Raw genomic sequence first — 19,655 nt, 5'->3', positions numbered from 1 at the left:
AGGAAATATTAGTTAGGTTCTAAATCTAGGTAAAGTTAAAGCATTTTTTTTTCCTGTAACAAAATAGTCACTTAAGGTTATATTTTCCTTGTTACTAATTTCTTTTTCAAAATCAATTGGTTGTTTTATTTACCGAAAAGTTGATTAGTCCAGTACAGCACTAAGCAAAGTGAGGAGAATATTATTAAAGCAATACTCCTGATAATTTAGGAAACAATTTTTTTTCTCTAAATGCTGGCATAATGTACATTATCAAAACTCAGATAAATTTTCTGAGATTAATATTAATGAATATAGCACCTTCTCACTGCATTAAAAACTGGAACAATGAGAATATCTATCAGTGATAGGGAGACAATATAGTATAGCAGAAAGTTTACTTAAGCTAGGGGACACAGTTGGTAAAAATTAGACCCTATATATAATATAATATGGGCCTTCACTGCTTTCAGCTAAAGGAGCTTGTTTTACCATACTTAGAAAAATGACTTAAAATTTTTAGAAGAAATATTATGTTAACAGAATCAATAACACTCTTTGAAAGTTTTTATTCTGGCATTAGCAGAATCATTGATTTCACAACTTTCATTCATTTCTGCCACACACTTCAGTTTCTACTGAGAGAGGATAAACAAAGAACAGTGTAGCCCATCAATAGGCACTCAGTAATTACTTTCTGAATGAACTGTTGTCTCATAGAGTTCTGACAGTGGCAATTTGTTACATTTGCCTGGACAGCATCTATTTCCCTTACCCAAAAGTAACACATTTTCAAGTATTTCCTTGAAATACTTCTTCATTGCAATCTAGTAGACCAAATTCAGGGGTCCTATTCTCCCCTAGTCAAGTATAGGGCATATTACTCCAAATAAACCAATTGATTTCTACATTCTTGGAATTTGAATCTTGAGCAAAAAAGACTATAAAGCTAAAGAAGTTCAGTGGTGATCCTATCCAGACTGATATGAGATCTCCTCCGTCCTGGGTTCCTACATCCTGCTTCTCAAACCCCGGAATTAACCTAGTCCCTGTTCATTTTCAAAACCATTCTTGACTCTCTGATTGATTGCAAGTGTCTCCACTAAATTTCCTTTTGCATAAGTTAAGCAGAGCCATTTTGTACTGCTTAACACCAAAGTACAGGCAGTATAGTAGAGTGGTCAAAAGCTATTCTGCCTATGTTTAAATCTTGCCTCTGTAATTTAGTTGCTGTGTGACCTCAGGAAAATTATCTACCCTGTATTTAAAATAGAGATTATACCAGTATCTCCCTCATAGGGTTGTTGTGAAGATAAGACAAATTAATGCCTACAGAGCAGTAAGAACAGAGCCTATCACATACCAAGTACAATATAATGTTTTGTTATTACTATTCCTTAAATGATAAAAGTGCCTTCAATAGCCTAATTTTTATTTGGACTAAGAATAGCCCTCTCTAATATTAATAAGGAACACACATCATAATTTAAGTTGTACCTAACTATATTAACTTGGCAAATCTGGTGAAAATCTTAACTTTTTCAAAGATTTTTTTAAACAATTTTAAGCAAAGTGGTAAGTACACTGGCAATGGTTATGAAAGATGAGTTAAATTTTTCTCATGCACCTCTATGGGCTTTTCAAATTCACTACTTAGTCATTTGAATTAAGCATGCAGCAGTTATAAATTCAAACAAGTTGACAAGTGCACTTACCCCTGAGATCTTATGCTTACCTGGGTAGTCACTATTATCAATAACTAAACAATGAACAATAATGACCCATATTCTGTTCCTCTCAAATACCACTTAATTCTCTAGAGAATTATACTCCTTTCAGGAGATGTGTAGAAACCCAATACAATTTCACTAAAAATTGGTCTAAAGACATTTTTTTCAATTCAATGAATTCTTTCAGTTTTTCAAGTCAAATCAATTTTTAGACAGCCTTTATGAGAATACCATCTACTACATATTAATACACATTAATACTGTTAATGTCTGCAAAGGTTAACTAATCCTGGTAAGTAAAAATGCAGCAAAGATCAAAGTGAGTTCATAGGTGTTCTCTACATACATAGAGCTCTGTACACATTAGATTAGTTTGTAACATACTCTATCCCAACATCCTTTGCTTGAAGCCAAAGTTGAAATAAAATGCAGTTTCATTTGTTTGCATGATACAGTTCTGATTTTCAAATACATTAGTCTATACAATGGCCATGATAAATGCTATAAAGACGTTTAAATCACAATGGGTACCTACAGCTCATTAGCTCATACAGGCCTATATGCGGCTGTTCACATATAAACCTACTTGGCTGCCCTGATTTAGTTTTGATAATGAGATGAAGAGGGCAGCTTGCCACTAACTGCATGACTGTCAGCAAATAGTTTAAATTCTTTGGGAAGCAACAACAAAAAGCAGATTGGTAACACCTGCCTGAGAAAGCTAAGAACATTATAAAGAATAATACAACTAAATTGATGGTGTTATTATAACTTTAACATTACATACTATAGCATAATAAAGATTATTTTATTGCAATGACTAAGAAATGGCTAAGTGTGTAGTGTTTTTGTTCTTTTTACCTCTCTGAATTGGGTCAAGTTATTTTCTCTTTCATACACTTTTACTACTAAATGCAAAGACTGTCAACAAGAAAATAATATCAGGATTGCCTGCTTTCCAAATACATACGTACCTCATTTTAAACAATTTTAATCTTTGAAAATCAAGATTAGAGAAAGACAGTACCTGCATAATTACAAGTGTGTGTGGTCTAAAAGTTTACTTAAAAGCCTCTTAAGGCATTTAAAATAAGAATAATTTAAAAATAACATTTACACCCAACTTTTCAGAACTATACTTACTAATAAAAGCCATAGCTGCTCATTTCCCTCATTTCTTATTTCCTTATAGAGACTGATTTGAAAACTTCTGGAGATAAAATTAATTTCCCTTAAAACAATTAGCTTGTTATAAGTAAATTGTAGAGAAAAAGATTCAAAACCCCAAAACAAACTTCATATATTCCTCATTTCTATTTTTGCAACTTACCTTTTAATTTCTTCAATATAAACCCAAAATAAATCAATGGATTATAAAACTCACTTTTTAAAAACCCATGGCATCTTTCTTAGGATATTGATACTTTCACCTTTTTAGTCACAACATTAGGTATATACTACTTAAAAAAACTAAAGTTACATACTTTTATGTGTACAGATGTATATAATTATTATAATCATGAAGATTACTTCCAGACAAGTCTTTAGTCTAAAAATATTCTACTCTGAAAGAAAATACGTGATAATTCCAAATCTCATCAAAACCTTCAATACTGAAAAATTGTTTTAATTTAATAAAGACAAAATAAATTATTCTTCTAAGTCTTTTCTTTAAAGGAAAGTGATATACAAAAAAGAAACTATAACTAAGAGATGGATAAATTTTTATTTTGTTCGTTAAGCTCTATTGGCAACTCAGTTACACAACATAGTCACCTATACAGTAATTATGGGAACAAAGCAGGAAAGATTTTCATCAATGACCAAATCAATTAATTTGATGTTCTATAGTTTATTTTTATCATATTTAGTTGCATTTGTTTTATTGGTAATGATCAATGTGATCATTTGTTCAAGAGAAAATTTGGGTACTTTTAGAGCTAGATGAATCTTTCCATTCATAATTGTGTTAATTTATCTAGAGACATACCACCTCTACATGAAAATCACTTTATTGAATTCCCACAAGACAGAAATTTACTAGTAGTTAAGAGCTTGCCTATAGGAAATCATGAACTTGTTTAAATACTTAATACTATTAATACTTAATAGTATTAATACTTAATAATTAAATACTTAATACTATTTTTAAAATTATTTCTTTTGGGACACTTATCAATTGCTCCCCAAAGTCCTGCCTTGGCACAAGTGACCATCTTGTTTCATGTCTTGCACATAGTCAAATAATATCAATATAAAAGGATAATGTGCTGATTTGAATAAAATTAACTGGATTACCGAATACTGTTTAGTACTTTGAATAAAGAAAAGGTCACCTGAATTATATAAGAATAATGTAAAAAGAATAATGTAAGAATGTTTAGAAAAAGGTTTATTTTTAACTTTTAAATCCATCATCTAAAATATACATAATATTCTGCCAAAATTGGCATGTATATCTATCAATATATAAAATTATTTTAATATAAAGTGATTTATTTAATGCTTTGAACTGTCAGAAAAAATACAACTATAATTCAAATTTTAGTAGGTTCTTAAGAGTCTTAAATTCACATTAACAAAATGTTCAAAAGTGACCAAAAACTATCAAAAGTATACTGCATGTTTCCATGTTTTTTTAAGATTATAAGTATCTGTTTGATGAAATTTTAAAGTGGAATAAAATAAAACACATTTTATGTTGCCTTTGATCTTTAACTTGTAGCCTTATCTCCCAGGTCAGAGGGTACATTATTCAATTTCACTATATTTTGTGTAAAACCACTGTAGCGTTGAAGATGACTTTCAGTACAAATGTCATGGTACTTAAAGCTAAACCAGAATCTAGTTTTTCAGCTTCTTAATTAAAATCATAGTTTAAAATAGTCTGACAATATTATCTGTAGTCTTTCCAGTTGAACAGTGACAGAATTTTCACATCTTTTATTCAATCAAGCTTAGCAATCTTTCTATGGCTCTTTTATTTTCTAACACACCAAAACATTTCAAGAAGCAAAATACTTACTTTATATTTTTGTATTTAACGTCATAAGGAATGATCTCTCATTTCTTACTTCTCATAGATATAATACATAAACCTTACTCAAAAATTATTTTTACTTGCCTTACAGTCTGCTCCAAAGAAGGAAGAACGAAATAGCATAAACCCACCCAAGAAGCCCTCTGAAGATATAAGTGGATATGGGAGAATTTTGCTCAATCAAAAATACAGAGAAAAAAATTCTTCTGAATCCAACAGGGATAGAAAGATAGAATATCAAAGTAAATATTTCATAAAATGTTATGCTGTAAAAATGCAAATATTAATTTTAATATACTGCAGAAGAGGAATGCACAACAAATTAACACTTGTTGAATGATAAGGGATGAGTACCATATCCCAAGTGTAGTATTCAAATGCTACTTCATATTATTTCAAATTTTCAGGCTAAAAGTAATAACTATGTGTTTTCACAAATACCTAGAAAAGATATCATTAAAGTAAGGGGTTTCAGAATTCTGTTGTTTTCACTTCTTTGTTGTTCAATTTTCATATAAGACCTCTACCAATAATTTGGGAACTGTGTTAAATTTATTTTATAACATGTAAACACTATCTGGAAATAAATTTGTGAAATAAATTCATTTAAGCTATATCTGAAATTATAATTCAGTCCTTTAAAGGGGATATTAATATCCAGTTTCAACATTTTTTTTACAATAAATGTCACATTAATATTGACAAAAATACTGTGCACATTATGCACTAATCTGGGGTGGGTGTATATTTTGAAATTTCCTTACCATTTCACTCACTTTCTTCTGTAAAGAATATTTAGAAACCTTGAAAACAATAAGGGGGAAAAAAATCTCATGAAAACTTTTTAGTTATTTGTTATAAATTCCTTCTGATATTAAAATTGTATGTTATATAATGTGACGTGTATCTTATATGCAATTTTTTCCAGTGACACTTTTTCAAAATGTTACTTACCATAACTTTATTCTCTATAACAAAAACAATACATTTATTTATTTATTCAACACATATTTATGGAGCACCTACTATATGCCAGCCATTTTCCTAGGATCCTGGGATACAACAATGAACAAAGTCCCTGCCCGTAACAAGCTTTCTGTCTAGTGGGGGTGGTGGTAGACAGACAATTAAATATAAGTAAAAAGTACAGAAGTTACAGAGTGACAACTACTATGAAGAAAAATAAAGTAAGAAGGACAGCAAGAAAACTCTAGGAGAGTCTGCTACTTAATATTAGCTCTTCGTTGAAAAAATTTTCATAAAATAGATAAGCATAGGGGAACAACATTGTCTTAAACCATCTCACAACCCAGAAATAACAATCATTAATACCGTGGTACTTCCAGATATTTTTCTATGTATTTATACTTTAAAAGAGAGTCAGTAGGGGGTAGAATAATAATACATGTACTATTTTGTAACCTATTTTTACTTAATATATAGCAAACACTTTTATATTACAAATTAATCTACAACACAAGTTTTTAATGGCTACACAGTATTCCACTGTTTAACTTTATACCATAGTTTATCAAATCACTCTCATTTTTGTAGATTTACCGAGTTTTCAGTTCTATGAAAGAATTCTGAAATAAACATGCTGTACCAAGAAAACTCTGTAGTTATTCATTTTAGCAGAATAAATTCCAAGAAGCAGGACTCCTAAGATTTGTTCATTCTTATAGACTTAACAATTGTTATTACACACATAGTCCTCCAGAATGGTGGACCAAGTTAAAGTCCAACTAGCCATGTATGAGTGCTTATTTACTTAAACTCACCTAATATTTGCTAAAATTGAAGCAAAAGTTCTTAAAATTACTTCACGTTTCCTGTGAAATAAATTTTTAGCATACTGCCTTGAACTAATAATTTTATTTCATTTTGGTGGAATGAGTTATATGTGATTCATTTCTTCAACAAATATTGAATGCTTACTATAAGTAAAGCACTAATGTAGACATTGGGGGTATAGTATGGGACCAAAAAATCCTGTTCAGCTTAAATTCTGGGGAATGTAGATAATTAGCAATATAAATAAGTTAAAATATATAGTTTTATTAGATATTGATAAGTGCTAAGGAAAAATAATAAATCAGGGAAGGGGATTACACAGGATGGCCAGGAAGGTCCTTTCTGAGAGGGCAACTTTTGAGTAAAGACTCAACAGAAAGTAAGGAAGAGTATTCCAGCAAGTGCAAAGGCCCTAAGGTGGGCAAATGTCTTGTGTGTTCAAAGAACAGCAAAGAAGCCAATGTGGCTGGAAGATTTAGTAAGCAAGGGGAAGAACAGCAAAAGATGAGTTCACAGAAGAGTAGGAGAGGAGGTAGGGCCAAATCACTGTAGGTCTGTGGTGCATAATAATGGTTTACTCTGAATGAGACAGGAAGCCACTGAAGAGACCCAAGCACAAATGTGACAGAACCTGACTTACTCCTTGAAAGGATCACTCTGACTGTTATATTAAAACTGAAGGAGAACAGAAGTGGAAGCAGGAAGAACATTTCATATAACTACTGCAATTGAGATGAAAGAGGATGATGAAAGAGGACTCGGGTGTTAGTAGTAGATGTAGTGAGAAGTGGTCAGATTCTGGATATACTCTGAGGGAAAAGCCGAAAAAAATCTGCAACAGGAAGAAGGGAGTTGTAATTAACAAAAACAGAAAAGACAAATAAGTTAGTTAGCTTTCAGGGTGAGATTTTAGGAACTAAGTTTTGGACACGTCAAGTTTGAGATGTCTTTTACACAACCAATAGTCAATCCAGGCTGGAGTTGGGGCTGGAGATATACATTTGGAAGCCTTCTGCATGTAGGCCCCATTTTAAAGAAACGAGACTAGATGAGATCAGAGTATTTTTAAGGCATACAGACAAAAGCAAAGTAAAAAGGTAGAGGTCATCTAGAAAAATAAGAGGAAAAAAAAAAAGACTGGCCTTGGGACTCAGACTGGAATCATACCTCCAGCTTTCCAGAATCTCCAGCTTGCAGACAACAGATCACGGTACTTCTCTGTCTCCATAATTGTGTGATCGTGTGAGCCAATTCTTCATAATCAATCAATCACCCTCTTTCTTTCTTTCTCTCTCTCTATATACAGGTTCTGTTTCGCTGGTGAACCTTCACTAATACAGCTACCATTAGCCAAAGATAAAACTGATAAACATAGAGCAAATTTACCAAATTCTTTCAGGTCACTGTTCTTCAAACATCAATATCTCTGCATTTTATTCTTTCTGAACCAGGATTCACAGCTCTATTTTATCAACACCTCTAGAGCACTTTCCCACTTAAAAAACTACCATGTAGCTGCATTCCTATGTCAAATAAGTCAAATTTGAAAGTAATATAACTAGATTGACATGAAATCTTTTTACAGATGTTCTATATAATGATTATTCATTCTGAAATCACATAAAACTGGTTTATAATACCAGATATAGGCAGCTTTCTAATACTGGAACAAAACTATACTAACACTAATTAGTGTATTAACAACAGAAAGCAATTTGAAAGATAAAGTACAAATGTTTTCCTAGTTATAGCTATCCTTCACTTTTTGGAAAATTTTATGAAAAGTTTACTGTAAAGTACATTTGTTTAGAGCAAATCTATTTTCCCATTAAATTAATGGGATTTATGTTACTTGGGAATAAAGTCCTTTAAGTACTGTGCTAAAAATATTTAACCCCTCACCTTCCTGAACAACTCAGTCCCAAGTTCATTAGGTGGGGAAGAGGTGAAGGGGTAGTGGTGGCAGCATTCCAGAACAGGGTATCAGGCCTGAATGGGGAGTCAAAAGCTGAGTAGGGTGCTTAGTAGGCAGTGCTGAAAAAGGGCAACCCAGGTATCAGAGTTGAAGCAGGGAGAAGAGGGCATCCACATTAGGAAGGAGTAGCAGAATGGAGGCCTGATCACATACAGGGTAATTTATCAAATAAGTAAATATATTAAGAATAAAGAAAGTCATATTTCTTACTGTAACAGAAAAGAAATATATAAATATGGAAGGGAAATAAATTAAAATTAACCTTATGGTTTTGGATTGGAAATGGAAGTAATGTGAATTCATGGTTTTTGACATATATAGATTGATAGAGAAACAAACATAATTATAAATGTGTGTTTATATATTTGTGTGTATATAAATACATACACAGATTCCCTAGCTCTGTCTACTAAGAAGGTCTGAGACCAGTGACACCCAAATAGCAGTGAGTGTAACAATGCCCAGATCTGGGTGTCTACATTCCATTTTCCACTAAAAGGAACCAGGGCAATGTGGAGAAATGCTGTATTCTAGGGCAAGGTTACGTAAACTACAAGGTGATCCTGGAACATTTTGTTTTTACCTGAGAGCAGGAAAATGCTGGAAGAATGATAAAGTCATGTCCAAAAGACTAAAACATCAGCCTGAATGGACTCCTACTGGCCAAACTAATGATCATGTGAGGATCAAAATAAATAATGATAGTCACAGATTTTTATCCATTGAATAAAATAAGAAACTACGATTCTAAACTGATATAAATAAATGAATATATTAAATGTTTGGAGAGAAACAGAACATTTCTATTCAAAGTACCTGCCTATAAAATACTCTGATTAGAAAGGGGAAAAGAGTAACTTTCCAGTGGAGAAACTTGTCAGATACCACCTAAATCAAATGTTCAAAGTGAACATCACCAATAATAAGACAAACTGAAATCATCAGCTATCTGATAGAATTCAATTATAGGAATAAGGCCTTATTTCTGTAATATTCTTGCCAAAAATGCATAAACTATCTCTATTCATGAGGAAATATCCAAACAGAAACTGAGGGAGATTGGCACAACACTGTAAATCAACTATTTTTCAATTAAAAAAAAAAAACAAACAGAAATTGAGGGACATTTTACAAAATAACTAGACTGTGATCTTCAAGAGTTTCAAAGGCATTAAAATCATACAAAGACTGGGGAACTGTTCCAGACTGAAAGAGATCAAAGAGACATGACAACTAAATGCAACATAAGATTCTAAACTGGATCCTTTTGCTAGGACAACTGGTGAAACCTGAATGGGGCATGAGAATTAATTTACAATTATATATCAGTGTTAACTTCCTGATTTTATGGTTGTGTTATGGTTTTGTAGGACAATGTCCTTGATTATAGGAGAGATATTACAGTATTTGGGGTGACAGGGCATCAGATTGGCATATTACTTTTATTTTATTTTTTTTTAAATATTTATTTATTTATTTGTTTATTTGGCTGTGTCGGGTCTTAGTTGTGGCATGTGGGATATTCACTGCAGCATGTGGGATCTTTTAGTTGCAGCATGTGCAGTCTTAGTTGCTGCATGTAGGATCTAGTTCCCTGACGAGGGATCAAACCCGGGCCTCCTACGTTGGGAGCACAGTCTTAGCCACTGGACCACCAGGGAAGTACCTGGCGTATTACTTTTAAATCATCCAGGAAAATAGTTCTCTGTAATGTATTTCTAACATCTCTGTAAGTTTATGATTCTCCAAACTACAAAATTTCCAAATATCTAAGAATTCCTTGTGGATAAATGCACACAGTCAAAGCTCTAGGAATTTAGTTCCCTTTTATCGCTGTGGTTAGGTAAGGCCTAATAAGATAAAGATTCAATAGTAGAAATAACACATTATGTATTAAATATGCCTTCAGTTCTGTGAGAGGAATTAAAGTCTTAATTTATAAATTCAGTAAGTTTAAAATGAAGTGAAGTAGGGGCTTCCCTGGTGGCGCAGTGGTTGAGAGTCCGCCTGCCGATGCAGGGGACATGGGTTCGTGCCCCAGTCTGGGAAGATCCCACATGCCCGTGGCCCATGGTCGCTGAGCTTGCGCGTCTGGAGCCTGTGCTCCGCAACGGGAGAGGCCGCAACAGTGAGAGGCCCGCGTACCGCAAAAAAAAATTAAGTGAAGCAGAGAATATAATACGTTATTGCTTCACAAAATGGTCTTGTTTGGGAAATGCTGATGTATTTCAATTTCCTCATTTTACCTAAAGGAAAATCGAGGTTCAAGAAGACAAAGAGTTACTACAGGATCATGTATAATAGTAAGCCTTTAATAGGCAGAAATAATTTATTTAAAATCTACAGGACACTCAGCAAAATTTAGCCCTTAGGCATACTGTTTACATAAACAAAGTTTAATTTGTCAGGTAACTAAGATATAAGCAGGTTGCCCTGCTCTAACTAATCCCTTTATTATTAGTTTTTAATATATATATATTTTTTAAATTTTATTTATTTATTATTTTTGGCTGCGTTGGGTCTTTGCTGCTGCACGCGGGCTTTCTCCAGTTGTGGTGAGCGGGGGCTACTCTTCCTTGTGGTGTGCGGGCTTCTCATTGTGGTGGCTTCTCTTGTTGCAGAGCACGGGCTCTAGGCGTGCGAGCTTCAGTAGCTGTGGCTCGCAGGCTCTACAGCGCAAGCTCAGTAGTTGTGACACATGGGCTTAGTTGCTCCACGGCATGTGGGATCTTCCCGGACCGGGGCACAAACCCGTGTCCCCTGCACTGGCAGGCAGATTCTTAACCACTGCACCACCAGGGAAGCTCTAACTAATCCCTTTAAAATCAAGTAACAAGGTACCATTTTAAATAGAAGTTAAACACATTCAAAGAATCCATTAAAGGAAAAATAATTCAGCTTTTGGTGTGTTGTGGTTTTGTGTCTGTTTGTTTCATTTTAGAATTCAGTAGGTAGAGTGGCTTGGCTATGAGCTTTTCAAGAAAAGGCATTATCTGATTTCTTGTTCCTGCACATGGTAGGCACAACCTCATGAAAGGAAAAAAGTAGCAACCTAAGTAAAGGAGGGAGGGAGGTTGCTACATGATGGTTAAGAGGCTGTGAACTTTCTTTGCCTAATGGATTTATATGAGATCCATAATTAAAGAGGAAGTTTTTTTTCTTTAACTTGGAGGGGAAACACCAGAAGTATCTTCATTGTTCTACACTGTTCATATATCATGTTCATCCAGCCATAAAGTAACATATACATCACCTGTACTATGTCACGGGCTGAACAAGGCAAAACAGATCCTTACAGCTCTTGCACAGAAGGTCAGCCATATGAAGAAATTTCTTTTGATTTGAAAATACTCATCACATTATCCAGATAATTAAACATGCATGAGTGGTATCAAATGAAATAATTTAAGAAAAAGTGCTAAAATAACAAAGCACTTATAACAAAATTGGCATATTTCTTTATTGACAACATTTTAGTAGAAAAAAAAGTAACACTTTTTCAAGATTTATTCAGAAATAAGAGGTAAGTTATGCCTAGTTCAAGATACTGTAAGAAAACACATTAGAGTCTTCTATAATAGCTATAATGGTAATTTCGGTATACTCAATTATAAGAACAACTTTTTAATTTAAATAATAAAAAAAAATGTTTACCTACTGGGGTCATTTTAAACTGGATATCTGAGGTATGATAAGAATCACTAAACTGTATAACCACATAAACTTTAGATAGTAGCCTTAAACCCCTACTTCTTTTCCATCAACTTTAAAGAATATTTCTGGATATCACCATCAACTTCATCTCACTGCACCTTTACTTTTTCATCAACAAGGTTAGTAACATTTAAGTTTTGTTCTGTAACCATAATTAAGTCTCCCATGCTTTGCTTATAGGTTAATTCTAAAAACTGGAAGTCAACAGTGTTTATGTTATTACAATCAATATAGATATTGTTTAATGCAAAGCCCAACAGGGTGTTAATACCACATTTCCTTCGTATAGGTCCAATGTGCTACATGAAGGATGATTTTACTAGGGTCAGGACCTAAATATCTTCTCTTGTTTTAACCCATCAATTGCTCAAAACCATCCCAAATTTTAATTTACTTTATGCTTTAGTTATACAGTAATCTGTTTTCTCTGGAGTTGCTAATCACTTACTGCTTTGTTGCTGCTGTTGTTGAAGAAACAAGATATAAGGATTCTTCACTATATCACTAACATCTTCCAGCCTCTAATTCATCCAAATTGAGGCATGGAATCCATGCCCTTCTTTTTATTAAAAACATTCTTCTTGGAACTCATTGACATTTTGTTGTACTTAATTTTTATTCACTTTGTTACATCAAAGTAACAAATGAAATCCAAAATAAAAATTGCTTAATATCTCAAATGAGGAGAATCTAAATAGTGTTAAGACAACTGAATAACAACCTGAAAAAATATAGACTTAGATCCATATCTCATACTGTTACAAAGATAAACTTCAAATGATCAAAGATCTAATGTAAAATTTGAGTACTTAGATGTAATAAAAGAAAACATTGGCAAATCCTTTTTATAACTTTGTAGTTGTGAATGCCTTTCTAACCATGACAAACTCCAAAAGCCGTAAAAGAAAAATAAATAACTTATAGCAAATGTTAAACAAAAAGCCAAACAAACAAAATCAAAATACAAATGACAAACTGAAGAAACAATCTGAAGCCCAGAACACAAACAAAAAGGGCTTATTTCAGAGAAATATAAAGAATTCATGGGAGTGACATCAGAAAGATGGTAGACCAGGAGGTCCCAGCCTTCCCACACCCCCACATGATTTAACAAGTACCTAAAAATGAAAATAGTTCTGGAAGAGCTCTGGAGTACTATTAAGAAGCTGCAGCAACCCAGTAGAGCACAAAAAAACAAGGATGTCTGAATAGAAAAGTATAGGAAGCATTTCACCTGTGTCATTCAATCGTCTAGGTTCATACAGCTTGGCGCCAAAAGAAATGCCCTCAGCAACAACTCCCCCCAAATAGGAGAAAAGGAGAGCAGGAAGACACCAGCAGCCTTCACCACCAAGGACCTCAACAGCCCTCATCACTACCATGGACACCAGCAGCTTTCACCTCCAAGGACACTGACAGTCTTTGCTAATGTCTACACCTACCTGAGCTGATAGAGCTGCCGGGAGCCCAGGCCACTGTGCCCTTTCTTGGAACCAGAAGCATCACTGCTCCCCAACCAAGCCAGAGCTGCTAGACCCAGCACTACACCTGGCACCACCACATATGCCACCCAGCCAGCATCCTCACATCCACCAGTAGGTCAAGGTTTATACCCACCAGAGCTAGTCCAAAAACTCTGAAAGAGGTCACTGCTCCTTCAATGCACAAATACCAACAAAGGGCTACAAGGAACACAAAAAAATCAAGGAAACATGACACCATCAAAGGAATACTACAAATTTCCAGTAACTGTTCCCAAAGAACTGGAGATCTATGAACTACCTGACAAAGAATTCAAAATAACTGTTTTAAAGAAGCTCAGCAAACTACAAGACAACACAGATAGATAACTCAAAAAAATCAGGAAAATATTACATGAATAAAATGAGAAGTTCAATAAAGAGATAGAAGTCATAAGGAAAGAACCAAAAAAATTCTAGAGCTGAAGAACACAATGAATGAAATGAAAAATGTAATAGCTTCAACAGCACACTCAATGGAACAAAAGAAAGAAACCAGTGAACTCAAAGACAGATCATTTTAAATTATCCAGTGAAAAGAAAAAAGAATGAAAGAGGGTGAAGAAAGGCCATATGATTTATGGAACAACATCAAAAGATAAAGGGAGAAGAATTTTAAAAATCACTATAAAAAAACATCAAATAACAAAAGAAGACAAGAGAGGAAGAGATGTACAACACAACTAAAACAGAAAACAATCAACAGAATGACAACAGTGATTCCACACCTATCAATAATTACTTAAATGTAAATGGATTAAACTCTCCAATAAAAAGGCACAGAGTGGCTAAACAAATTTTTTTTAAATCCAGTGATACATCTGTAAGAGACTCACTGTAGATTTAAGGACACATGTAGACTGAAAGTAAAAGGATGAAACAGATATACCAAAGAGTAACCAAAAGAAAGCAGGGGTGGCTAAACTTATATCAGATAAAATAGACTTTAAGTCAAAACTGTCTTTAGAGACAAAGAAGGTCATTCTATAATGCCAAAGAGTCAATTCAACAGGAAGATATAATAAGTATATATGTACCCAACATCAGAGCACTTAAATATACAAAGCAAACATCAACAGATCTGAAGAGAGAAACTGACAAAACTACAATGATAGTAGGAGACTCCAGTACCTCACTTTCCATAATGGATAGAATATCCAGACAGAAAATCAATAAAGAAACAGTTGATGTGAACATCGTTAGAGGTTAAATGGACCTAACAGACATATACAGAACTTTTCACTCAATAGAAGGAGAATACACATTCTTCTCAGGCACACACGGAACATTCTCCAGGATAGATCATATGTCTACCATAGGATGTATCACAGAAAAGTCACCTTCTATGTGATAGGTCGTCAAAAAAGTCTTAAATTTGAGAAGATCAAAATCATTCCAAGTATCTTTTCTGATCACAGTGGAATAAAATTAGAAATCATTAACAGTAAGAAAACAGGAAAATTCACAAATACATGGACACTAAACAACATACTCTTGAACATTTGTTATGTTAAAAAAAAAGGAGAATTTTAAAAGTATCTCAAGACAAAACAAAAACAATAACACAACATATCAATACTTATGGGATGCACCAAAAGCAATACTAACAGGAGATTTCATAATGATAAACGCCTACATTAAAAAAAAACCCTTGAATAAACAACTTAACTTTACATCTCAAACAACTAGAAAAAGAAGAACTAGGCCAAAATCAGCAGAAGGAAGAAAATAATAGAGATTGGAACAGAAATAAATCAAACAGCAAATACAAAAACAATTGAAAAAAAACAACGAAATTAAGAGTTGGTTTTTTGGAAGAATAAGCAAAATTGACAAACTGTTAGCTAGACTAAGAAAATGACAGAAGAATCAAATAAACAAAATTAGAAATGAAAAGGAGACATTACAATGGATGCCTCAGAAATAAAAAGGATCATAAGAGACTATTATGAACAATTATATGCCAACAAATTCTCCCGTTAAAAGAAATAGAGGGCTTCCCTGGTGGCGTAGTGGTTGAGAGTCCACCTGCCGATGCAGGGGACATGGGTTCATGCCCCAGTCTGGGAAGATCCCACATGCCCGTGGGCCATGGTCACTGAGCCTGCACATCCGGAGCCTGTGCTCCACAACGGGAGAGGCCACAACAAGTGAGAGGCCCACGTACCGCAAAAAAAAAAAAAAAAAAAAAAAAGAAATGGATAAATTCCTAGAAACATACAACCTACCAAAACTGAAGATTGATGAACTAGAAAAACTGAACATACCAATAGCAAATGAGGATATTGAATTGGTAATTTAAAACCTCCCAACAAAGAAAAGCCCAGGACTAGATGGCTTCATGGAAGAACTCTACCGAACATTTGAAGATTTCATACAAATCCTTCTTAAATTCTCCCAAAACACAGAACAGGGAACATTTCCAAACTCATTTTATGAGACCATCATCATTCTGTCGACAAAACCAGACAAAGACACTACAAGAAAAGAAAACAACAGGCCAGTATCTATGATGAACATAGATGCAAAAATCTTCAATAAAATTCTAGCAAACAAAATTCGAGAGCATATTGAAAGGATCATACACCATTACCAAGTGAGATTTAATCCCTGGGTTAAAAGGATGGTCCAACATATGCAAATAAATCAATGTGATACACCACACTAACAGAATGAAAGAAAAAAAACCACATGTTCGTCTCAATAGATGTAGAAAAAGCATTTGACAAAATTCAACATCCATTCATGATAAAAACTCTCAACAAAATAGGTATATAAGAAATTTACCTCAGCACAATAAAGGCCATTTATAAAAAACCCACAGTGATCATCATAATCAAACCAGTATAAGGCAAGAGTGCCTATTCTCACCACTTCTATTCAACAGAATACTGGAAGTCCTAGCCAGAGCAATGAGAAAAGAAAAAGAAATAAAAGGCATCCAAATCACAAAGGAATAAGTAAGATTATCTCTATTTGAAGGAAACATAATCATACATATAGAAAACCTTAAAGACAACAAAAAAACTGTTAGAACTAATAAATGAATTCAGTAAAATTGAGGATACAAAATCAGCATACAAAAATCAGCCACATTTCTATACACAAACAACAAACTATTTGAAAAGAAAATTAAGAAAATAATCACAATAGCAACAAAATGAATAAAATATTTAGGAACAAATTTAAGCAGAGTGGTTAAGGTCTGTACACTGAATATTATAAAACATTGATAAAAGAAATTTAAAAGGCACAGATAAATGTAAAGGCATACTGTGTTCATGGATGGAAAATTAAATATTGTTTAAATGTCTGTATTACCCAAAGTGATCTACAGATTCAGTGCAATCCTTATCAAAATCACAATGCCAGTCTCTACAGAAATAGAAGAAACAATCCTAAAATTTATATAGAATCACAAAAGACCCTGAATGGCCAAAGAAATCTGAGCAAGATGAACAAAACTGAAGACATTATACTTCCTGATTCCAAAATATATTTCAAAGCTACAGCAATCAAAGCAGCATGGTACTGACAAGAAACAAAACGAAAGCAAAACCAAAACCAACATGAGACATATCGACCAATGGAACAGAATAGAGAGCCCAGAAATAAATCCACAGATCTGTAGCCAACTGATCTTCGACAAGGACACCAAGAACACATAATGGAGAAAGGATAGTGTTCAATAAATGGTGTTGGAAAAACTGGATATCCACATGCAGAACAATGAAACTGGACCCTTACCTCATGCAATATACAAAATTTCATACCATAAACAAAAATCAACTCAAAATGGATTAAAGACTTAAACATAAGGCTTCCCTGGTGGCGCAGTGGTTGAGAGTCCGCCTGCCGATGCAGGGGACACGGGTTCGTGCCCCAGTCCGGGAAGATCCCACATGCCCGTGAGCCATGGCTGCTGAGCCTGTGCGTCCGGAGCCTGTGCTCTGCAACAGGAGAGGCTACAACAGTGAGAGGCCCGCGTACCACCAAAAAAAAAAAAAAAAAATGACTTAAACATAACTCCTGAAACCATAAAACTACTAGAAGGAAATTTAGGAAAAGAGCTTCTCAACATTAGGCAATGATTTTTTAGACATGACACCAAAAGCACAGGCAACAAAACCAAAAATAGACAAGTGGGACTGCATGAAACTAAAAAGCTTCTACACAGCAAAGGAAATAAGCAACTGAGTGAAAAGGCAACCTATGTAATGGGAGATACATTTGCAAACCATGTATCTGAGTAGGAGTTAATATCCAAAATGTAGCAGGAAGTCATATACACACTCAATAGCAGAAAACCCCAAATAACCCACTTAAAAAATGAGCTGAAGACCTAAACAGACATTTCTCAAAGAAAGACATACAAATGACGAACAGGTATATGAAAACATGCTCAACATCACAAATAATCAGGGAAATGCAAATCAACCTCACAATGAGATTACCTCACACCTATCAGAATGGCTATGATCAAAAAGACAAGAGATAAGAAGTGCTAGTAAAGATGTGGAGAAAAGGAATTCTTTTACTACTGTAATCAGACTAAAGGAAGAAAGCTTTTCAACTGCTTACATAAATCCACACTACAGTGTGAATTACCTGATTCAGGTAGTAACCATCAAGATCCTTCCACTGTAAAAAAATTACTTTGCTTTTTGTAATTAATATTATCTATACGGTGATGCTCTGAAATCACGTGAATATCTTTTCCCCCAACAATCTCTATTTTACTTTTTATCTCTTTTATTATTTGTCTTCCCCATTAGAATGTAAACTCCACAAGGGCAGAGGTTTTTGACCCTTTTACTCACAGCTGTATTCCCAGTGCTTAGAGCAGGGTTTGGCACATAGCAGACCTTCATAAATATGTATTGAATGATTCATCATCTGTTGTACACCTCTGTATTCTGTTGTATACCTCATACCTCTGTATGAGACTGAATGATTTAAAGGCAAAGTGATGTTTCCTTTATCTTTGTATTTGTAGAAAATAAGCATAGTACTTAACAAATAATAATAACAATAAATGCTATTTTATGTTAATTTTTAAGGACCATACATAAATCAGTTATAATATATAGGCCTAACTTGCTTTTGTCATCTATAAAGTGCTAAAATTAACATATATCTCATTATATTACTGTGAGAAATAATGAAAGTTATGTTAATATTTCCTTTTAAAATAAAAGATAAAGCAAAAATCCTATTAATTTTTTTAGCTTCACTTTGCTACACTACATGTTTACAGCATTTTACTGATACAATGCTAAAATACCAAATTACTTTTCAAGCAATACTAAGTTACTTTACCTGTAATGCCTTTAATGTTTCCTTCAATCCTTCTATTTCTTTTTCTTTTATTTCTGTAGCAAGTTGATATTTTCCCTTCAAGTAAAAAACTATATTTCAGTACTTTCCAATGTAAGTGACATTATTAACAGGGAGAACAAGAGTTCAAGAACCAAAATCTCTACTTGCAACCTAATACTTCACAGAATTTAAACATGTATCTGTACTACAACTTGTATTTCTAATGACTTCAAGATATCATAAAATTACAATAAGGTCTATACAAGGTTACAAATATCATGAAATGGAAAATCTCATTACAACAATAAATCATTTTATCAGTAGAGCATTCCTGAGAACTTATGGATACTATATAATTAAGTATTTAATTCATATGGCTAGAATAAATATATTCTAATCAATAAGACACAAGTACATTTGTTTTATAAATATAAGGACATGAGAAAAATTTTAAAAGTCTTTTGCTAAAAATAACTCTAAGTTTTAATATTATAAATGACATGTCCTTTGATATAATAAAAACATGTATGAACTATTGAATAGCTAGAGAAAACATTTAATGCCACATGAATTTCTAGCATTGC

General features: G+C 33.5%; 1 protein-coding gene across 1 annotated transcript in view; it reads right to left on the bottom strand.

Moving 5' to 3' along the window:
* The window catches only part of CCDC73 (coiled-coil domain containing 73), a 104,856-nt gene that overhangs the window by 55,962 nt on the left and 29,239 nt on the right, over nt 1-19,655 (bottom strand). Inside the window, exons 5-6 of the mRNA XM_060159454.1 lie at nt 19,072-19,146; nt 5,514-5,552 (exon numbers count right to left, since the gene is read on the bottom strand). Coding sequence (XP_060015437.1) covers nt 5,514-5,552; nt 19,072-19,146 — 114 coding nt within the window. The remainder of the gene's footprint in view (nt 1-5,513; nt 5,553-19,071; nt 19,147-19,655) is intronic.

Source organism: Lagenorhynchus albirostris, chromosome 9, assembly GCF_949774975.1.
Source record: "Lagenorhynchus albirostris chromosome 9, mLagAlb1.1, whole genome shotgun sequence".
NCBI lineage: Eukaryota > Metazoa > Chordata > Mammalia > Artiodactyla > Delphinidae > Lagenorhynchus > Lagenorhynchus albirostris.
The sequence above is the reverse complement of the archived record's forward strand: the minus strand, read 5'-3'. Positions and strand labels throughout refer to the sequence as shown.